General features: G+C 44.9%; 1 protein-coding gene and 1 long non-coding RNA gene across 8 annotated transcripts in view; one reads left to right on the top strand and one right to left on the bottom strand.

Annotated features, from left to right (window-relative positions):
* The window catches only part of LOC102149236 (uncharacterized), a 51,704-nt gene extending 32,542 nt beyond the window's left edge, over window positions 1-19,162 (bottom strand). For 2 of the 4 annotated variants that reach the window (XR_011431145.1, XR_002803357.2), the window contains exon 1: window positions 14,507-14,937. This is a non-coding gene — a long non-coding RNA (uncharacterized lncRNA). Of the gene's footprint in view, window positions 1-14,506; window positions 14,938-18,921 lie in introns of those variants that run through there. The other 2 variants (XR_011431147.1, XR_011431146.1) reach the window with 2 other exon arrangements.
* Window positions 17,869-22,779, top strand: part of FAM120A (family with sequence similarity 120 member A) — a 108,783-nt gene continuing 103,872 nt past the window's right edge. Inside the window, exon 1 of one of the 4 annotated variants that reach the window (XR_011431144.1) lies at window positions 17,869-18,521. Coding sequence is in view for 2 of the 4 variants with exons in the window: in XM_070248144.1 (XP_070104245.1) it covers window positions 18,048-18,521 (474 nt within the window). In the remaining 2 variants the exon portion in view is untranslated. Of the gene's footprint in view, window positions 18,522-18,825; window positions 18,958-22,779 lie in introns of those variants that run through there. The other 3 variants (XM_070248144.1, XM_023627593.2, XM_070248152.1) reach the window with 3 other exon arrangements.

Below are 22,779 nucleotides of genomic sequence, written 5' to 3'. Positions count from 1 at the left end.
GATTTTTTTCTTTGTCTTTAGTTTTCAGGAGTTAGACTATGCTGTCTTGTCATGGATTTCTTTGAGTTTATCATATTTGGGGTTCACTCAGCTTCTTCAGTCTGTGAGATTATGTCTCTTGCCAAATTTAGGAAATTTTCAGCCATTATTTCTTCTTGTACTTTTCCAGTCCTGTCCTCTTTCTCCTCTCCTTCTGGGACTCCAATGATATTAATGTTAGATCTATTGTAATAGTCCCACTGCCCTGGGTTCTGTTCTGGTTTTTGTTGTTGTTGTTGTTCAGTCTATTTTCTCTCTGTTGGTCAGTTTTGGTAATTTCCATTGTTCTATCTTCAAGTTCACTGATTCTTTCTTCTATCTCCTCCATTTCGCTATTGAGCCCATCCACTGAGTTTTTTGTTTTTGTTATTTTATTTTTCAATTCTAAAACTTCCATTTGGCTCTTCAGATTTTCTATGTCTTTGATGAGATTTTCTATTTCTTTATTGAAATTACTATTTTTCATTTGTTTAAAGCACGTTCAAATTACTCACTGAAGCATTTTCATGGAGGTTGCTTAAAATTAATGTTAGATGGGGCCAGCCAAGTGGCGAAGCAGTTAAGTTCGCACATTCCACTCTGCAGCCCAGGGTTCACTGGTTTGGATCCTGGGTGCGGATCTACACACTGCTTGGCAAGCCATGCTGTGGCAGGCGTCCCACACATAAAGTTGAGGAAGATGGGCATGGATGTGAGCTCAGGGCCAATCTTCCTCAGCAAAAAGAGGAGGACTGGCAGTAGATGTTAGCTCAGGACTAATCTTCCTCAAAAAAAAGTAATGTCAGATAATCAGAACATCTGTTACTTTGGTGTTAATATCTCTGGATTGACTTTTTTCATTCAAATTCAGATTTTCCTAAGTCTTGGTATATGTGATATTTGATTGAAACCTGGATTCTTTGGGTGTTGTGTTACAAGACACTAGGTCTTATTTATGTCTTCTGGCTTAGTTGGCTTCTTTTGACACTGCCTTGGCAGAGGAGGGTGGAGCTCTGCCTTGTTACTGCCACATGGGGTGAGAGCCCAGGTTCCTCCTCAGCTTCCTTGCTACTAGCAGGCAGGCATGGGGATTCCAGCTCCCTACTAGGCCTCTGCTGATACTACCCTGGCTAACAGAGGCAGGGGTGCCTCCTTACTGCTCTCCACATGGCCTCTAACGTCATAGCAGAGGAGCGGACTCATTATCAGGGGTGGTGATTCTCCACTAGACCTCCCCTGACACCGCCCCAGCATGGAGGGTGAGGGTGGCCTCATTACCCCAGGCTTCCCATGTAGTCTCATGTGGAACCATGGGGCAGACCTCAGTACCTCCTGGTGGGGATGAAAGTCCTGGTTCCCTCCTCAGGCTTCTCTGAAGCTACCCTCGGAGGGGACTGGGGGAGCCTCGCTGAAGCCTGATGAAAGGTGGAGGACTAGGCCCCACTTCGCCTTTGCTGGTGGGACTGGAGGCCAGTGTGCAGTTTCTCATGTGTTATTTGGTGGGAATAGAGCGGTTACTGTCTAAGAGTTTTCTGTTTTGCTAGGCTGCTCCTTTTCTGGTCCTTTGGTTAGAGAGAGCGCTGTCCTCCATTGAGGCTTTTTAAATTTTGTCTGTGCCTCTTGCTGTTACCCTGTTGCCAGCTTCCCTAACGTGTCTTGTATACATGAGTAAAAGAAAACCCATGGAGCTCACTGCTGTGTTGTTTGCAGGGTCTGGGGTCCCTAGCCCGTTTGCCTTCGTCTCCCAGTCTGTCAGAGCTCCTTAGGCTGCACTACATGGAACATTGGGGGTTAGTTCTACTCAGCAGGAGGCAAAGGGAAAAGTAATTCTGTGACATCTTTCTGCAAGTAGATTCCTAGACCACGTGCATTTAACACGATTGTTGACATAGTTTGATTTAAATCTACCATCTTGCCGTTTGTTTTTTATTTGTCCCATACATCCTTTGTTCCCCTTTCCCTATTTTTCTGCCTTTGTTTGGATCAGATGAGTGTTTCATAGGATTGTTTAATCTCCTTTGTTGTTTCAGTAGCTATTATTCTTTGTTGTTTATTTCAGTGGTTGCTTTAGGCTTACAGTGTACATCTTCATCTCAGGTCAGCCTACCTTCAAGTGATGCTGTGGTTCTTCATATAGCAGAACCTTACGACAATGTACTTTCCTTTCTCCTCTCCAAGCTTTTGCTACTGTTGTCATACATACGTAGAAAGTTCACTTCTACACATATTATAAACCCCACAATACATGGTGTTATGGACAGAATTGTGCCCCACTCCCCCAGCCAATCCATATGTCAAAGCCCCAACCCCCAGTACGACTGTATTTGGAGATATGGCCTATAAGGGGGTAATTAAAGTTAAACGAAGTCATAAGGGTAGGGCCTTGATATGACAGGATTAGTGTCCTTATAAGAAGAGACACCAGAGAGCTCTCTCTCTCTGCCACGCGGGGACACAGTGAGAAGGTGGATGTCTGCAGGCCAGGAAGAGAGCCTTCTCCAGAACCTGACCACACTGGAACCCTGATGTTGGACATTCAGCCTGCAGAACTGTGCGAAAATAGATTTCTATTGTCTAAGCTGTCTATGGTATTTTGTTATGGCAACCCACGCTGACTAATGGACATAGGTATTACTTTCTTTACTCCTTCAATAACGAGCTGACAAACAACTGATTATCTCTTAAAGAGATGTAGTCAATAAGAAGATTACACCTGGCCATGCTACCATTTCTGGTAGTCTTCATTCATTGTGTAGGTCTAGGCTTCCATCTGGTATCCTTTCATTCTGTCTGAAAGATGTCATTTAACATTTCTTGTAGCACAGATTCCTTAACCTTTTCTACGTATGAAAACTCCTTATTTTGTCTGTTCTGTAAATATATTTCACTTGGGTAATTCTTGGTTGACAGGTTTATTTTTCTTCAGTACTTTAAGGATGCTGCTCTACTCTCTCCTAGCTTGCCTTGTTTCTCATGGGAAATCTGATGGCATTCCTATCTTTTTTGGTAATGTGTCTTTTGGGGTGTGGGAGAACATTTTAAGATGTTCTCTTTTTCACTGGTTTTAAGTATTTGATTACATTGTGCCTTGGTGTAATTTTCTGCATAGTTTTTGGGTTTGGGGTTTGTTTACATTCTTGAATCTGAAGGTTTATAATTTTCATGAAATTTGAAAAATTATTTCCTTAGATATTCTTTCAGTCCATCCCATTCGGGGAGTCCAACTGCATGTATACCTATCAGCTTGATATTGTTCCACACACTGATGCTGTGCTATTTTATTTTTTTTCCAATCATTTTCTGCTCTCTGTTTCACATTGGAAAATTTCTATTGCAGTGTCTTCAATGTTCGCAATGCCTAATTCAATAATCTCATTGAGTGTATTTTTTTTTTTATTTTAAACATTGTAGTTTTAATCCCCAGAAGTTTGATTTGGATCTTTTTTATATCTTCCAACTTTCCACTTAATATGCCTAGTATTTCCTCTACATTCTCAAATATATGGAAGACAGTCATAATGACTGTTGTCAACTTCCTCGTCTGCTAATTCTATCATCTGTTTAATTTCTGGGTCAGTGTCATTGCTTGATTTATCTCCTTGTGGTAGGTAGACCAATGTCCCCCCACCAAAGATGTCCATGTCTTAATCCATTGTACCTATGAATATGTTCCTTTATGCGGCACAGAGGACACTGCAGATGTGATTAAGGATCTTGAGATGGGACGATTATCCTGTTATCCAAGTGGGCCATATGTAATCACAGGGGTCCTTAGAAGAGAGAGGCAGAAGGATCAGAGTCAGAGTGAGAAAGATGTTATGATGAAAAAAGAGGTACGAATGATGTGGGGTCATGAGCCAAGGAATGTGAGCAGCCTCTAGAACCTGGAAAAGACAAGGAAAGTCTTTCTTCCCTGGAGCCTCCAGTGCAGGTTTCTGACCTCCAGAACTGTAAACTAATAAATTGGTGTTGTTTGAAGCCACTAGGTTTGTGGTAACCTGTTACAACAGCAATAGGAAACTAATACATTCCGCATTAAAGGTTGTGTTTTTCAGCTTCTCCACATGCCTGGTCTTTTTTGACTGGATGCCAGACATCACGTGTTTTACCTTGTTGGGTGCTGTATATTTCCTACAAATATTCTTGAGCTTGTCATTTAGCTTTATTAGGCAGGCCCAGAGCTGTGTCTTGTCTAGGGGTAATTTTTTTATTGTGTTGAAATATACTTATTATAAAACTTACCATCTTAACCATTTTTAAGTGTACAGTTCAGTGGTGGTAACTATATTCACCTTCTTGTGCAGTCATCACCACCATCGGTCTCCAGAACTCTTGTAACTCTGAGACTCTATACCTATTACACAGTAACTCCCCATTTCCCCTCCCCCTAGCCCCTGGCAACCATCATTGTACTTTCTGTCTCTACAGTTTTGAGTACTCTAAGTACCTCACATAAGTGGAATCATACAGCATTTGTCTTTTTGTGACTGACTTATTTCATTTAGCATCGTGTCCCGAAGGTTCATCCACATTGCAGCACACTGATGAATTCCTTTATTTTTTAAGGCTGACTAGTATTCCATTGTATCTATATACCACATTTTGCTTATCCATTCATCCATCAATGGACGCTTAGGTTGCTTCTACATTTTAGCTCTTGTGAATAATGCTGCTATGAACACAGGTGTACAAATATCTTTTCAAGACCTTGCTTCCAATTCTTTGGCTCTATACCCAGAAGTGGAATTGCTCGGTCATATGGTAATTCTATTTTTAATTTTTTGAGGACCTCCCATACTGTTTTCCAAAGCAGCTGAACCATTTTACATTTTACATTCTCACTAACAGTGCACAAGGCCTCCAATTTCCCCACATCTGAAGCAACATTGTTGATTTCTGTTGTTTTGATAGCAGCCATCCTGATGGATGTTAAGTGGTATCTCATTGTAGGAGGTTTTGAAATCAGGGAGTGAGAGTCCTTCAGTTTTAATCTTCTTTTTCAGGATTGTTTTGGCTATTTGGGGTCCCCTGAGATTCCAAATGAATTTTAGGTGGGGTTTTTATACTTCTGCAAAAAATGTCATTGAGATTTTGGTAGGGATTGCGTTGAGTCTGTAGATCCTTTTGGGTAATACTGACATTTTAACAATATCAAGTCTTCCAATCCATGAAAATGGGATGTGTCTCCATTTATTACATCTTCTTTAATTTATTTCAGTAATGTTCTGTAGTTTTCATTGTACAAGTCTTTCATCTCCTTGGTTAAGTTAATTCCTAAGTATTTTATTCTTTTTGATGCTGTTGTAAACGGGATTATTTTTGTAATTTCCTTCTCAGATTGTTCATTGTTTGTGTATAGAAATGCAACTGGTTTTTGTGTGTTGACTTTGTATACTGATACTTCCCTGAACTCATTTATTAGATCTAACAGCTTTTATTTTGTGAAGTCTTTAAGATTCTCTACGTATAGGTCATATCTGCAAACAGATAATTTTAATTGTTCCTTTCCAATTGGGATGCCTTTTATTTTTATTTTTTTCCTGCCTGATTGCTCTGGCCAGATCTTCCAGTACCACATGGAACAGAAGTGGTGGAAGTGGGCATCTTTGCCTCATTCCTGACCGCAGAGGAAAAGCTTTCAGACTTTCGCCATTGAGTATTTTGTTGGCTGTAGGTTTTTTCATATACGGCTTTTATAATGTGGAGGTTGTTTCCTTCTATTCCTATTTCGTTGAGTGTTTTTATCATGAAAGGGTGTTGGATTTTGTCAAATGCTTTTTCTGTATTGATTGAGATAATCATGTGGTTTTCCCCTTCATTTTGTTGATGTGGCATATTACACTGTTCAATTTTCATATGTTGAATCACTCTTGCATTCCAAGAATAAATCCCACTTGGTCATGATATGCAATCACTTTAATATGTTGCTGAATTCTGTTGAGGATTTTTGCATCAATGTTCATAAGGGATAGCATTTGTAGTTTTCTTTTCTTGGAGTGTCTTTGTCTGGCTTTGGTATCAGAGATATACTGGCCTCAAAGAATGAGATAGGAAGTATTTCCTGCTTCCTCTTCAGTTTTTTGGAAAAGTTTGAGAAGGACTGGTACTAGATTTCTTTAAATGTCCACCCCCAGGAGCCGAACCCAGGCTGCTGAAGGGGAGAGTGCTAAACTTAACCACTGGGCCGCAGGGCCAGGCCCTGTTGGAAGATTTTTGATAATTGATTTAATCTCCTTACTAGTTATAGAGCTATTCAGATTTTCTACTACTTCATGATTTAGTCTTGATGGGTTTTATGTTTCTAGGGATTTGTCCATCTCACTAGGTTATCCAGTTTTTTGGAATACAGTTATTCAGAGTACTCTCTCATAATCCTTTTTATTCATGCAGAATCAGTAGTAATGTCCCCACTTTCATTTCTGGTTTTAGTAATTTGAGTCTTCTCTCTTTTTTTCTTAATCTATCTAGGTAAAGGTTTGTCAATTATGTTCATCTTTTCAAAGAACCAACTTTTGGTTTCATTGATTTTCTCTATTGTTTTTCTATATTTTATTTCATTTATCTCTGCTGTAATATTTATTATTTTCTTCCTTCTGCTGGTTTTGGGTTCAGTTTGTTCTTCTTTTTCTAATTCCTTAAGTTGTAAAGTTAGGTTGTTGACTTGAGATCTTTCATGTTTCTTTTAACGTCAGCATTAATAGCTGTAAATTTCCCCCTTAGTACCATGTTCACTGTGTTCCCTAATTCTTGGTATGTTGTGTTGTCATTTTCATGTCTCGAAGTATTTTTTAATTTCCCTTGTGATTTCTTCTTTGACCAACTGGTTGCTTAAAAATGTGTTGCTAGCTTATGGTATATTCTTAAAAATGGAATGGGTAGATCAAAGGGTAAATATATTGAAAGGTTCTACCAATTTGTACATCCAGCAACAGTGTATGAGAGTGCCATTTTCTCTATAGCTTTGTCATTTAGTATTAACTGTTTTTGTTTTTAAATAGGAAATGAGAAAAGTGGAAAAAAGTGTTTAATTTCCACAATTTTGTGAATTTTCCAGTTTTTCTTATGTTATTGATTTCTAACTTCATCCAATTGTGGTCAGAGAAGATACTTTGCATAATGTCTATCTTTTAAAATCTATTGAGACTTAATTTATGACCTAATATATGGTCTGTGCTAGAAAAAACCCATGTGCATTGAGAAGAACACGTATGCTGTTGTTGGGTGGAATGTTTTGTATACGTCTGTTAGATCTAGTTGGTTTATTGTATTGTTTAAGTCATCGATTTCCTTAGTTATCTTATGTCTGGTTGTTCTGTCTATTATTGTGAGTGGGGTGTTGAAGTCTGCAACTATTATTGCAGAACTATCTATGAACTATCTCTTCCTCTCTTTGGTTCTGTCAGTTTTTGCCTTGTATATTCTGATGGCCTGTCATTAGTTACATAAAAGTTTATAACTGTTATATCTTCTTGCTATAGTGAACCTTTTATTAGTATATAATGACCTTCTTTGTCCCTCATATACTTTTTTTGATTTAAAGTCTATTTTGTGTAATATTAGTGTAGTCATTCCTGCTCTCTTTTGGTTACTATTTTCATGGAATATCTTTTTCTATCCCTTTACATTCAGTCTGTTTGTGTCTTTAGTTCTCATGTGAGTCTCTTGTAGAAGCGTATAGTTGAATCACATGTTTTTATCCAGTCTGCCAATCTCTGTCTTATAACTGGAGAGTTTAATCCATTTATGTGTAAAATTACTGATAAGGAGACTTACTTCTGTCATTGTGCTATTTGTTTTCTATATGCTCCATAGTATTTTTGTCCCTCATTTCCTGCATTTCTGTCTTCTTTTGTGTTTAATTGATTTTTTGTAGTGAAATGCTTAAATTCTTGTAATTTTCCTGTACATTCTATAGCTATTTTCCTTCTGGTTACCACAGGGATTATGTTTAACATCATAAAGTTATAACATATTAATTTGAATTTATAGGAGTTTAACTTCAATAACATACACAAACCCTGCTCCTTTATAGCTCTATCTCCACCCCTTTCAGTTGTTGATGTCACAAAATTACACTTTATACATCGTATGCACTCAAACATAAACTAGTAACTTTTTAAAATGCGTTAGTTTCCTAAATTATGTCAAAAACAAGATTTGGACTTATAAACCAATATTACAGTAACACTAGCTTTTATACTAATAATTGTTTTTTCTCTAAATGTATTAGTCTCTTAAATCATGTAGAAAACAAAAAGTACAGTTACAAATCATTATTACAATACTACTAGCTTTTATAACTGCCCATATGTTTGCCTTTACTGAGATCTTTATTTCTCTCTATGGCCTTGGGTTACTGTCCAGTGACCTCTGTCCACACTGCAGGACCCCCCTGAGCACTCCCTGCAGGGCGGGTCTAATGGTCATGAACTCCCTCAGCTTTTGTTTATCTGGGAATGTCTTGATTTCTCCCCAACTTTTGAAGGACATTTTTGCAGGATGTGGGATTGTTGGTTGACAGTTTTTTCCTCTTAGCACTCTGAATCTATCAGCCCACTGTCTTCTGGGCTCTAAAGTTTCTGATGAGAAACCTGCAGATAATCTTATTGAGGATTTGTATGTGATGCTTCGCTTCTCTCTTGTTCTCAAGATCGGCTTTTTGTTTTTTTCTTTGGAAAGTTTGATCATAACACGTCTTGGTGTGGGTCTCTTTAAGTTCTACTTGGAGTTTGTTGAGCTTCTTGGATGTTTATATTTGTGTCTTTCATCAAATTTGGAGAGTTTTCAGCCATTAGTTCTTCAAATATTCTCTCTGCCCCTTTCTCTCTCTGTTCTGCTTCAGAGGCTTCCAGCATGAGTATGTTGATATGCTTTATGATGTTTCCGGTAGGTCTCTTGGGCTCTGTTCCTTTTCTTCAGTCTTTTTTCTTCTGCTCCTCAGCCTGGATAATTTTCACTGTCCCATCTTTAAGTTCACTGATTCTTCTGGCTGCTCCAATTTGCCTTTGAATCCTTCTAGCAAATTTTTCATTTCAGTTATTGTACTTTTCAGCTCCAGAATTTCTTTTTGATTTCTTTTTAGGTTTTCTATCTCTTTATTGATATTTCCATTTTGTTTACACATCATTTTCTTGACTTTCTCCACATCCTCCTTTAGTCCTTTCAGCATCTTAGGATTGTTGTTGTAAAGTCTTTATCTAATATATCTGCCATTAACTCTTTTTCAGGGACAGAATCTGCTGAATTTCTTTTTCCTTTGAATGGGCCATACTTTCCTGTTTCTTGGTACGCTTTGTGATTTTTGTTGAACACTGAACATTCAAATCTAATAATGTGGTATCTCTGGAAATAAAATTCTCCTTATTCCCCAGGGTTTCCTGTTCTTTGTTGTTTTGTTTATTGTTTGTTTTTTTGATTGTTGTAGGCTGTCTCTGTGCCAAAGATCAGCCTGAGATGTAAACACATCTTCTTAGGTCTTATCTGAGCCTTTCCTTGGGCATGCACAGTCATTTTCTAATTTTCTCTTTATATGCAATTTTTTTGAATGCCCTAGTCTTTAATGTCTGGTTCCTGAAAGGGAAAACGTGAAAAATGAAGGGGGATAAAAAGGGTGCTGGCCATTTAAATCTCCTGGAAGTCATTTCAGCTGGAGGGGGAGGGGCCTGCAACAATGCTGGGGAGGTGAAGCAATGGCCACCCACCTCTTTGCCTGCACCTCTGTGATTAGAAGCAGTGATTAGAGCACAGATCCCCAATATTTGGGGGACAGGGTCCCCTTTGCCCACCCTGGCTCCCGAAAGCTGTATGCAAGCTGCTCCAAGAACACACGCATGGCTGCCTGCCATGTGGCTAGAATTGGGGATGGGTAGCTACTACTGTGCTAAGAGCTGAAAATGACCAAAATTAACCACAATTTGCCATCCAAGCCCTCCCTTGGAAGTTTCAAGCCTTCAATAAACTCCAGAGTTCCAAAATAGTTCCATTAGACAGATTCTGTCAGTGCACTTATTGTCGAGGTGGGGAGACAGATTCCTGGTGCTTCCTACTCTGCTATCTTCCCAGAATCCTTGGCTAGAGTTGATTTTACCTCACAACTCAGGGAAGACCCTTTTTAGTACTCTAGCTGATGACTTCCGAATGATGGGGTTTTCCAACCTGTTGGGAACAGGCACTACTCCAGCCTCGTGTGAGCTTCAGGCACTGTACCCTCTCATGCTTCTCAATAGTCTTCTCCGCTGCTTTGGGTAGCTTGCTCGCATGCATGCACTACTCAATTGTCAGCAAAATGTTTGAGGAGGAGCCTCTGCAGATCTCTGGAGTCCTCTCCCTGTACAGCATTCCTCTCTACATTTCTCTGCCCTGCGAATTCTAGCCACCCTGCCTAACCCAGGTTCCCAGTTCCCTCCCCTCAACGTGGGGAGGCTGCCAGGCTCTGTGGGTTCTCTTCCTCACATCATTGCCTGGAAACTTTCACCAGGCAGCAAGCTGGTCAATTTTAGGGCTCACCTCTTTTGTTTCCCTTTTCTCAGAGATCTCTGTCATTCACTGACTGATGTTCAACGTCTTAAGAACCATGGTTTCACATGTTTTGTCTGGGTCTCCTTGGTGGTGGTGGTTGTTTCAAGTGAGAGGGTAATCAGTGCCTGTTGCTACTTCTTGGCTGAAAGTGAAAGGCTGAAGCTCCAATTTAAAATGACTTTCTTCCTCATATGATCCCTTAGGACATACTCTGTCATCTCCCCATTGGTATTAATCACTATCTTTCTTTATATATGCACAAACTTTCTTTTTTTTAAGGAAGATTAGCCCTGAGCTAACATCTGCTGCCAATCCTTTTTTTTTTTTTGCTGAGGAAGACCGGCCCTGAGCTAACATCTGTGCCCATCTTCCTCTACTTTAAATGCAGGATGCCTACCACAGCACGGCTTGCCAAGTGGTGCCATGTCCGAACCCAGGATCCAAACTGGCAAACCCCGGGCCACTAAAGCGGAACATGTGCACTTAACCACTGCACCACTGGGCCAGCTCCTATTTTATCTTTTCTTAGTAGACTGTGAGCTTCTGGAGACTAAGATACAAATCTGAGTGACAACATGTACTTTACAAATATGAAAAATGTGAATGCTTAATTAGTATCGCTTAACGTATTAAACTATTAAAAATAACCTTATTTGGCATAGGATTTCTAGACTTGTAGGTCATGGAAAGTCATAATATATGTTGATAGCTGTGAGGAGTTCCATGATGTTTCTTATGAGAACCTTTGTGATAAGATACAGATAAAGGCTTTCCTCAGATATTGCAGGTTTGGTTCCAGACCACTGCAATAAAGCTAATAACCCCATAAAGCTAATCATATGATATTTTTGGTTTCCTAGTGAATATAAAATTATGTTTACCCTGTACTGTGATCTACTAAGTGTGCATTATGTCTAAAGAAACAATGTACCTACCTTAAGTAAAAATACCTTATTGCTAAAAAATGTGAACCATTATCTAAGCCTTCAGTGAGTCAATCTTTTTGTTGGTGGAGGGTCTTGTAAAAAATGCAGTATCTGTGAAATGCAATAAAGCAAAGCACAACAAAATGAGGTATGCCTGTATTGGTTTCTTAGTGTAGTTAAGTGAATTTGTGGTGAGTTAAATAAGTGCAAAAAAAAACCAGGCAAATGGATCAAATTAAAACAGGACAGTCCTTTAGACATGTGGCTCAGTAGCGACTCAGTATATAATGAGTGGCTTGAGATTTAGAGGGCATGGCTTTATAGCATCTGTGTCTTTCAAGGACCAGGCATAGGAAGGGTCTTGTCATGTACGTCACGAACGTATGTCTATTTTGGACATTCAGCATTCCTTTTCCCTTCCTGAAGGTACCCAGATCTCTTTCTCAGAAGTTGTATACCATAGTTTTGGTGAGATGGTCAATCCAGGTACTTGCTTCCCCATATTAAAACCAAAGGAGCTGTATTCTTTTCACTGTCAGGCTGGAGACATTTTACCTAAGTTTGGTCCCTTCAACTCTGTTTTTCCACGACTTTGAATCTTGAGCAAGTGACCACAGGATAAGGAAAGACTGGAGTGCATTCACATCCTCATCAGCACCCCAGCTGCAGTTTTACAACTACTAGTGCCTGTCGTTCCAGTCCCACCCATTTCTAATCCTGGTTCTCCAACTTTCATAAATTGATGTATGAGTTCCTAATATTCTTGGAATAAATGCCTTTTTGTTTATATTAGATAGAGTTGTTTCTGTGGCTTGTGACATAAGAGCCCAAACTGACACAGTGTAACGTGCAATCCTGCCTGTCCAGGTGTGGGGTTTTACAGTCTTTTCATTGACATGGCTGTTGAGTTGACCACAAGCCCATGAGAGTAACCTGTGAGGGAGGTGTGCTACAGTGGTGAACACAGGCTCGGGCTGCACTCACTGACCTGCCCAGATCTCAGGAAGTCAGTCTTAATGTACACTGTGCTGATCAGGCAACAACTTGGGTATGGTATCTGGAGTGAGGAAAGTATTCTGAAGACTACTGACAAACTGGAACAGCATCTGGTAGTATGCATCCTAGATGGTGAGAACTCCACAAGCTGCATGAGAGAAACAGTGAAGGCCGGAAAACTGAAAATGCTGGGAAGTAGCCTTATTTTATAATTTCTACAAGTAGCTAGCCATCCATCAGGGAGCTGAAGAGTTTTGAACAAAAGGCAATTGATAAACTACAAAGCACCATACAAATGTGATGTTATGTTGAGGCGTTACTAAGTAATTTCTTGAACGAGTCACATTAAATGTAATCTAATATGGGGCTAGGCTGATGCAATTGCTCAGTTCTTTAGAAATTAAGATCTTTTGACAGAGTAGCCACTAGTCACATGTAGCCATTTAAATTAATTAAAATTAAATGAAAGTAAAAATTAAAATTAAAAAGTTCTCAGTTGTATGCATCAAGTGCTCAAAAGGCACATATGTCTAGTGGCCACCGTATCAGACAGTATAGCTCCTTTCCCTCCTTGCAGAAAGTATTATTGGACAGTGCAGCTTAAGATAGGTCAATGTGAGGATAAGTTATTGAGTCTCCAACCTTTTCTGTGTGACAGGGAAGATTTAATTTTGAAACATAGAACTTCCTGGTTTAACAAAAATGTCTAAGATGGACTAACAGGCAATGTCTCCTGATTGTGCTGAAACCCTTACTTCCGATGGCACTGACGTGGAAGATGGAAGCCCCAGCCCCCAGCCCCCAGGCTGGGCCAGTTCTGCCTGCACCACCCACCTAGGACCTGCAGGGAGAGGGTGGGGAGAGCCGTGGTGAGCAGGGGAAGAAGGGCTGTTTCTGCTTCAGCTCTCCCCAGGCTCCGGCTACTGCTCCGCCCTGAGGGCGTGTGCACTTAAGGCAGAACTCTCCCCCTGCCTTCCAGAGGCACTTGCGTCCTTGTACTTCTGCAGGCAACCCTGACCTCCTCCTTTGGCAGAAGTCTGGGCGGAGCCTTGGCTCAGTTCCTGCAGGATGACTGTGTGCTCCCACCTATGTCTGAGACTCCCTGGAGAAGGTCAGGTTCATGTGTTCCAGTCTGGTCAGGCCTGGGTGCTCTTCATATTCTGGTGTGAGAGAACTGCTCCTTCTAGAAACCTTTTTATGGTTTGCACAAGTGTAATAGACCATTTAATAATAACTAGTCTCCAAATGATGAGATCTTAAAATGCTTTTGTGCTTATGAATGTGAATACCGGGTTTAAAAACATAAAGTTCTCATTTGATTTATATCGTATTTAAAAGTACAATTTAGTTTACTCAAAATGAAAAGAGTTTTGAAGATTTCATCAGTTAGTATTTAAGAGACAACTATAAAGTTCCTGTATCAAAATAAGAGAGGATATAGGCCCAACCAAGTATCATCTTCTAAAGCACCCTGTTGATGCTGGTCCACTTGCTCCTCAGCTGCTCCCAGTGGTGAGGGTGGGAGTCAAGGCAGGCTGATGCCTGCATCTCTGTGTCAGTAAGGACGTATGTGGGGAGGAAGAGGGCGTGGATGCCCAGGAAGTGTTGGGAAGGCCTCTGGGCATTCCACAAGTAGGGGAGAGGGGATACAGACAGTCCTTTGCGGACTTCAGAAAGAATGGGCACCAAAGAGCCCCCAAGTGTCGCAGGGAAGAGAAAACTACAGTGACCAAGGAGGGTAGTGCCCCTTCATCCCAGACGGTAACCAGCTGATGACATAAAGTGTTTGTCAGCCATGCACTTGGGAACTCCTTCTATGCTTGAAGAGTGCCAGAAATGTGAATTTCTTGAAATTTGCTTATACTTTCCCATTGACTTACAATTTAAGACTTTAACTGTATACCTATTTAAAAAATTATGTTTTAAAGATTAAATGAATTCACACCTGTGAAGAGAAAAGGACTTTTAACCCACATAACCAAAGACAAAAAGCACTAATTCCAGAATACGAAAACAAAAGAACAAAATCCCCAAGACCGTAGAGGTACCTGTGTGCTCTCCCAGGAAACTGAAGCTGACAATCAACTCACAGATTAGAGTCGAGTGCGAGGTAAACAGTACAGGCTCAGATGCCAAGCGGGGATTAACCTGCTCCCTTCCAGGGTCGCGGATTCCAGCTTCTGGCAGCCTCTGTTCTCCAGTATGCGCCACTAATCAGGGGGCGGAGCCAGCTCTCATCACCTACCTGGAAACAATGAAAATGGATCTTTTAAGGCTGGTGGATAGAAGCCTCAACCAAAGAGGAATATTAATTACAGATATCATTCTGCTATAAAACACATTAGTTCGGAAAGAATCACGTAAATAAGACAGACAATCTTTTCCCACTTTGGGCTGTAGTTGAACTGATCAAAAACGAATTGGTTGAAATGTGAAAGAACCGAAAATAAGTATTTCTGTCATTGGTTTTCCACACGTTGCTAATTTTTGCATACTCTGGGCCGGCTCTTTTTGTCTATGAATCATAACTTTTTTCTGAGATTTCTTTTTTGTAATTTTTGTGAAGCGTGGGGCCATATGCTTTTTAGCATCTTTGTTTTTCAGATATTGCCTCACTTGTGTGGCAATCTCTTGGTGAAATTGAAAGTTTCTCATATGCTCTAAGTGAACTGTCCAAAGATAGAGTGGTTGGAAATGAAAGTCCCCAACGATTAGGGGTCAGATATTGCGACCACGAGATGTTATAATTTTTTAATTAAATTTTAAATATACATGTTTGCTTTTACCTTGGAATTTAAAAAAATTAACTTCAACCAACCCCTGAATTTGAGTTGAGGAAGCAGATTATATCAAATATTTGTCAGCCAAACATTTTGCCAGCCATTAATACTACTACTCAAAAAATGTTTTTTTTTAAAAAGTGAACATAGTAAAATAGAAAAAGTAAGCATAAATGAATTTTATACTTATGAAGATGAATTTTAAAGTCTCAAAACGTAAAATAACTGGTCCATGTTCTCAAGCATGAAGTCTATACAATTAGAGTATGAGGAAGTAATAATTACAAAGGTCAACATTTATTGTGCATTTGCTGTGTGGTAAGCACACAAATTATCTCATTTAATCCCATAACAATTTGGGAGGTAAGTACTATTAACATCCTCATTGTACAGATGGTAGAAGCTCAGGTTTTCACAAGGGCACAGAGGTGGGATGAGACAGACCTGGTGGTCGGACTCGAGAACCTTAGTACTCTACACTGTCCCAAAGTGAAAATAAATTCATTTCCAGAATCCCAGATACTAGCACTAAAGCATTAAAAAAATTAAAAGCAAGCATGTTTAAAAGAAATAAAAATGGGGGCCGAACCCGTGGCCGAGTGGTGAAGTTCTCAAGCTCCGCTTTGGTGGCCCAGAGTTTCGCCGGTTTGGATCCTGGGCGCGGACATGGCACTGCTCATCAGGCCATGCTGAGGTGGCGTCCCACAAGCCACAACTAGAAGGACCCACAATTGAAAAAAATATACAACTATGTACTGGGGGGATTTGGGGAGAAAAAGCAGAAAAAAAAAAGATCGGCAATAGTGGTTAGCTCAGGTGCCGATCTTTAGGAAAAAAAAGAAATAGTACACAGTGAAGATAAATATGTGGAATGCAACGCTATAAATTAAAATACAGTGAGCGATTGAAACTACTACTCTTCATCTTGTGAACCTGCAGGGGGTGACAGAAGGAAATTTAAACATTTCTGGGGTGTCAGTATTTACACATGGCTTTAAATGGCTAATTGCATTTCTAGATAACATATAATTCTGGCTTGACGAATTTTGTGCATGGGTAAGTGGCTTAACTCGCCAGTCTGTCTTTTAAAAATTAAACATATTTATCAAAATACCAAGAGCATTTTACTCATGCATGTGTCACAGTGGCTTGTATTTGACGTGAAGCTATAAGAAAAGAAACTGAAAAATTCAACTGGTCTTTTCAGGGAGAGAGCTGGGGGCTTCTTGCCGCCTAGGCGGGTCAGGCTCCTCTGCTCCGCCCCTGCCGTCTGGGCTGCTCCTCTCCGGGGGTTTCTCCAGAAGAACAGATGGGTGGGTTGGAGGGGAGTACAAACTCGACTTTCAAACTTTTAAGAATTCAAAGTTTCTAAATGCTTCATTCTGCAAGACATTAATGTTTTTAGAGACGTCTTACTGAAGCATATCTTTACAGTATTACCCTCACGTTAACGGCAGTTACTGTAGAGCTCTGGGACAGAAGTCTTGACAGCCTCCTCCCCGAAGATGCTGCTCGGGTTGAAGGGCCCCCCTCGGGCGGCTCAGCCCCGGGAAGGCGCGGGGATCTGCAGACGGCGGGCCTCCCACGCGCCCCGACAGGCCCGCGGTCTCAGCCTCCTGCAGGGACCCCACGCCTAGCGGGTTCAGAGTCGGGGCCGCCGTCCGTCCGCAGCCCTGCTCCCCACGGGCGCTCGGGGGAGGCCGCTCGCACCGCCCCGTTTCCCGGAGGGGAGCCCGGGCCCGGGGCGGGGGTCAGTCCCACCTTTCCGACGTCCTGGGAGCTGGGACCCCTCCGTGGACACCTGCAAGTCTGGGGGTCTTTTTCCTAAGTGAACCGAGGACGCCGTCACGGCCAAGGTGGAGCGAGCAGGGGCGTCTCCGCGGCTCGGCACCTGCGCCGGGACACCGCGCGGCCACGGTCCCTGCTCCACCGGGACGGGCGCCCGACCGCCGAGCTCCGGCGGCCTGCCCACCCGTGCCCCCGCGGCCGCCCGCCGTGACCCGCCTCCTGGGCCTCCTCGGGCGATGGGACCCCAGGGATGAGGACGGGTCCTCCTCAGGTGACCGGTTCCCGGGGATGAGGCCTCCTCCAGGTGGCCGGCCCCGGGGGACCAGGACGGAGCCTCGTCCGGGCTGGGACCCCGGGATGGGATGCGGCAGCCGCGCCGAGACCTCCGGGGCGCCGCCACCCCGGGCGGGCCGCGCGGCCTCTCCTCCCGGGCTGTGCCCGCGGCCCGGGTCTCGGGGTTCGGGGTCCGGGATCCGCGGTCCCGGGTCTCAGGTCTTGGGGTGCGGGGTCCGCGGTCCCGGCTCTCGCGGTCCGGTCCCAGGTCTCGGGGCTCGTGGTCCGGGGTCTGCAGTCCCGGCTCTCGGGGCTCGTGGTCCGGGGTCCGCGTTCCCGGCTCTCGCGGTCTGGTCCCGGGCCTCGGGGCTCGTGGCCCGGGTCCACGTCTCGGGGCGCGGGGTCCAGGATGCGCGGTCCCGGCTCTCGCGGTCCGGGTCCGGGCCGGCCGGCGCCGCCTCCCCGCCCCTTCCGCCGGCCGCGTGCGTCAGCTCGCGCGCCGCGCCCCGCCCCGCCGCCGCCCGCCCGCCCGCGCGAGGCCGCCTCAGCCTGGCCCGGGCCCGGAGCGGCGCACGGCGCAGGTCCCTCCCCGCCATGGCCCTGGGAGGCGGCAGCACATGGCGGCCGCAGCGGCCATGAGCGCGCCCGCCGCCCGCCCCGGCCCCCCCTAGAGCCGCCCGCCCGCCCGCCCGCCACGGCCCCGCCGCCCCCGGCCCCGCCGCCCCGCCGCCCCGCGCCCGCCGCCGCCATGGGCGTGCAGGGCTTCCAGGACTACATCGAGAAGCACTGCCCGAGCGCCGTGGTGCCGGTGGAGCTGCAGAAGCTGGCCCGGGGCAGCCTGGTGGGCGGCGGGCGGCAGCGGCCCCCGCACACGCCGCTGCGCCTGCTGGTGGACGCCGACAACTGCCTGCACCGCCTCTACGGCGGCTTCTACACCGACTGGGTCAGCGGCGGCCAGTGGAACCACATGCTCGGCTACCTGGCCGCGCTGGCCAAGGCCTGCTTCGGCGGCAACATCGAGCTCTTCGTCTTCTTCAACGGCGCGCTCGAGAAGGCGCGGCTGCACGAGTGGGTCAAGCGGCAGGGCAACGAGCGCCAGACGGCGCAGCAGATCGTCAGCCATGTCCAGAACAAGGGCACCCCGCCGCCCAAGGTCTGGTTCCTGCCGCCCGTCTGCATGGCGCACTGCATCCGCCTGGCGCTCATCCGCTTCCACGTCAAGGTGCGGCCGCGGGCGGGGGCGGGGGCGCGGGCCGGGGTCCGGGCAGCCCGGGGGTGGGGGGGCCGGGGTCGCTCGAACCCGGGTCAGAGTGGGCTGTGGGCGAGGGCCGGGGCCCGAGGGCTGGGCGGCTGGGGTCAGGGGGACCAGGGTCGCTGGAATCCGGGGTCAGGGGGCCGGGGTCAGAGTGCCCTGGGCCGGGCCGCAGGCGCCCCTCTGGCCTCGCCGGCCGCCGGCCGCAAGATGGACGCGCGGCCTGGCGCCCGGCGGCGGCTGCGAGCCCCGGCCCCCCTCCGTCCCGGGCCCGGGGGTCGGGGGCGGCCCGGGCCGGCCGAGCGCCTCGGGCCCGTGGTGGCTGCCCCCCGGCCGGAGCCCCCGGCATCCGAGGCGGCAGGTGACTGACCTGGACTCGTGCGGGATCGTCGTCTCGAGTTGAGCGGTGCGTGCAGAGCAACAGGTTTCTCTGGGAGCAAGTGGGCGAGGGGGACGGGAAGGGGGGTGGATGGAGGTCTGTCCGCTGCTGCGCCGGCCCCAGCCCGGGCAGGGACCTGGGGGAGGCCTGCCGAGTTGGCCTCCTCCCGAGAGGCAGGGCCGTGTCCAGGTTCCCTGGAAGCTGACAGTTTGAGAGAAATTGTCTGACTTGTGTGTGCTAGAGCTCAGAGAATAGTGAAATTTGACGTGGTGGGATTTTGCCAGTTCTGTGACTTGGAGTCTGAACAAAGTCCTGGGTTCTGTGTATCTGCTGTGAAGGGAGTAGCTCAGAGTCAGGGCCAACTTGATTCAGAGTTTCCAGGATTTATTGCTCTGCACGGGGAGGACTGGCCGCTTGGACCGTGCACCCAGGTAATCAGAGCCTGGGCTCTGGCGCCCTGTCCCTTTGGCAGAGGGCTGCCGGCTGAGCCTGGGCCGAGGGGAGCTTCGGCCGGCGGGGCCGCAGAGATAACATGCAAATCAGTGACCCTTGACTTGAGTTTCAATTGCTTCCTTTTTCACATTTTTCTTTAAAATTTTTTGGGGGGCTGTTTTGGTTTTCTGGCTCTTGCCACTCTGAGGCCTTCCGACTTGTTTGTTCCTTTATTTCGCTTTGAAACTGAGCTTGTGCCCAAAGTTTGTGAAATTCAGGCTCTTCCTGACTGCCTGTGCTGAGATGGTGGTGGTGAAGCCGAAAGTGATAGCGGAAGTCCCTCCCCGATCCGGCTGCAATTGGTGGCAGGGTTTTTAAGTCTGCAGGTCGAGGCTCCCGGAGGAATGGCGATTGGTCTGTGAGGTGGCAAAGACAGTGTGCGTCCCCTGGGGAAGTTGGGGTGAGGGCCAGGACTGCTGCTGGCATTTTCTGCCCTGAGCCCCAGCTCCAGGGAAGTGAGGCAGTGCCGATCCCAGATGTGACCCGCCTTCCGAAGATGCCACAGAGCGTTAGCAGTTTCATCTTGTTCAGAGATGGAAACTGCCACTGAAAAGACGGAATGAGCTTTCTAGTCTGGTGACTTGCAAAGGAGCCCTGTAAATGTTACTTAGGATTATTAGATTTAGTGTGTATCCGGTCACTGTGACTTTTCAAAGAACTGCTGAATTCTTTTTCAGTTGTAAAATTTCTTTGTATTTATCTTTGCACCCCTGTGAGACACTTACCTACTAGGTGCTCTGAATTTTAACCGATGTGTGAATAAGTATTGAAACTAGATTTAAGATCACTTATTCCACTTAGGTTTCTGCACACAAGATAATTTTGTTTGTAATTATTTTGCTTTAGATAAGCTTTGAACTCCTGATACAGTATCACAATATAGTGTTAATTGCACAGATTAATATAGTAAGGACTCAGTTGCCTGGTGGCCACTTACCTGGCAGCCTCTCCCTTTTGGAAAATGTGTTAGAAATTTAGCTACTAGAAATTTCTCAGCAGCCAAGTGAGAGGTCAGGAAGTTTGGTACAGTGACCCAAGAAGAAAAAAAAAGGCTTTCTCTTTCCTCATTGAAGAATCAAGTTCTCTCCCTCGTAGACTACTCTCGTTTGCAGATGTAATTCTGATAAGTTTAGTTATCTATTTCTAAACTCAGCTTGAGAAAAGTGCAGAGGAAAGGCTGCCAGAGGCAGGAGCACCATTAATAGCAAGAAGTGACACTTCACATGGGAGAAGATAAAAAAGCTATAAAAAGCAGATAGGATACTAGGGCTACTTTAGGAAAAGGACAACAACCCTGCAGGTACTTCAGTAGCCTCTGAGGGTGGTACAGTGTTTATTCTGTAAGGATAATACTGAGTCAGAAAAATTTATGTTCAGTGATCTCTAAGGGAGTGAAGCAGTGTGTACTGTTTTTAAAAGATGCCCATTAAAATGGCTAAGTAAATTAAAACCATGATGACATATCACTGTTAGAATGGCTGAAGTAAACAGTACTGACAATACCAAATGCTGACAAGAATGCTGAGCAACTGGAATCAGCCGGTGGCTGGTTGGAATTCGAGAGGGCACACCTGCCGGAAGACAGCTTGGCAGTTTCTTGTAAAGTTAAACGTACACTTACATATGATCCAGCAGTCCTGCACCTGGGTATTTACCTAATGAAACTTTTGTTCACACAAAAACTACACTTTAATGTTTCTAGTGTTTTTATTCGTGATAGCCCAAACTGCAAACAACCAAAATATCCTTTGATAGGTGAATAGTTAAACTGGTCCATCCATGCCCTGCCATGCTGCTTAGCAGTAAAGAGGGAGGGGCTATTGACACATGTAACAACTTGGGTGAATCTTCAAGGCTTTATGTTGAGTGAAAGAAGCCAGGCTCAAAAGGCTTCTTTATGTGACATTCTTAAGATAAGACTAGTGATGGGGACCAGGTGAGTGGTTGCTGGAGGGGAGGGGGCAGGAGCAGGTGTAAATATAAAGGGTCAGCAGCAGGGAGCTTTTGGGGTGATGGAACTGTTCTGTATGCTGATGGTGGTGGTACAATGTTTTAAAATCATAGAACTATACCTCACAAGTAAAGTTAATTTTACTGTATGATAACCAGTACTTTTCTTTTTGGTGAGGAAGACTGTCCCTGAGCTAACATCTGTGCCAGTCTTCCTCTATTTTGTATGTGGGATGCTGCCACAGGATGGTTTGATGTGCAGTGTGTAGGTCCATGCCCATGATCCGAACCTGAGAATCCCTGGCCACCAATGTGGAGCGTGCAAACTTAACCACTACACCACTGGGCCTGCCCCAGTACTTGTGTTTTTTTGTTTTTTTTTAGGAAGATTAGCGCTGAGCTAACATCTGCTGCCAATCGTCCTCTATTTTATATGCGGGACGCCTGCCACAGCATGGCTTGATAAGGGTTGGTAAGGTCTGTGCCTGGGATCCGAACCAGTGAACCCTGGGCCGCCGAAGCAGAGTGCGAGAACTTAACTGCTATGCCACCAGGCCAGCCCCAGTACTTGTTTTTTTTTTAAAAAAAAGGTTAAATAAAAATTGACAAAGGAATTGACACCAACACCTCACTATATATAGTGTTGGGCACATGAGGCATTTCTTTTATAAAAATTTACTATCTTACTGACCATCTCTAGGGTTCTGCAAACTGGCAGAAAGGCTTAATTTTCTCTCAGCTTTGCTTAAAGAAGTCTTTTTTGACTTAGAAGAATCTGTCTTTGATAGAGTAATAATTGGGTTTCTATAAACCATTGGAAGTTGGCCCACACGCATCAGCGGGTTTTGTTGCTCTCCCTGCGCGGCCTGGCCTGAGCGTGGCTTCTGCTGGTTACCAGGAGCGTTGGTCTTGTGTGCCTTGAGTCAGTGTAGCTGTTGACACTTAGTGAGGAGCTCATGTTTATTTCAGTTCCTGGAGCTTCCCTCCATGTTCCTGCCACAGACTTGTGGTATCACTCTGCGGGTTTACAGTGTGGTCCTTCGGGTCCGTCCTGAATCCGTGCTCTGGCACCTTTGCTTGGATCTTACATAAGGCCGTAATCGTGTTGTAAGTCAGGGGGATGTGAGATTCAACTATGCTTTGAGATTTTGGGATGATGGTCTCTTTCCTTGTGTACTGGGTGGGGCAGGGGAACTAACTTGTAGGGTGGCAGGCCCTGGCTAGGTTCCCTCTCACAGCGTTGTCTTGCTTAGGCCTCATAGTGTTTCGTTACCCCATTTTATAGGGGAGGAAACGGAATTGCTGATTAAGCGACATCTGGGGACAAGTAACCAGGAACCTCTTCCAGAGGGAAGTGCCATGCTGAAGTCAAAGTTCAGCTCCATTGTGTAAGAATGCTTTGGGTGT

The sequence above is a fragment of the Equus caballus genome, chromosome 23 (assembly GCF_041296265.1).
Source record: "Equus caballus isolate H_3958 breed thoroughbred chromosome 23, TB-T2T, whole genome shotgun sequence".
Lineage (NCBI taxonomy): Eukaryota > Metazoa > Chordata > Mammalia > Perissodactyla > Equidae > Equus > Equus caballus.
The sequence above is the reverse complement of the archived record's forward strand: the minus strand, read 5'-3'. Positions and strand labels throughout refer to the sequence as shown.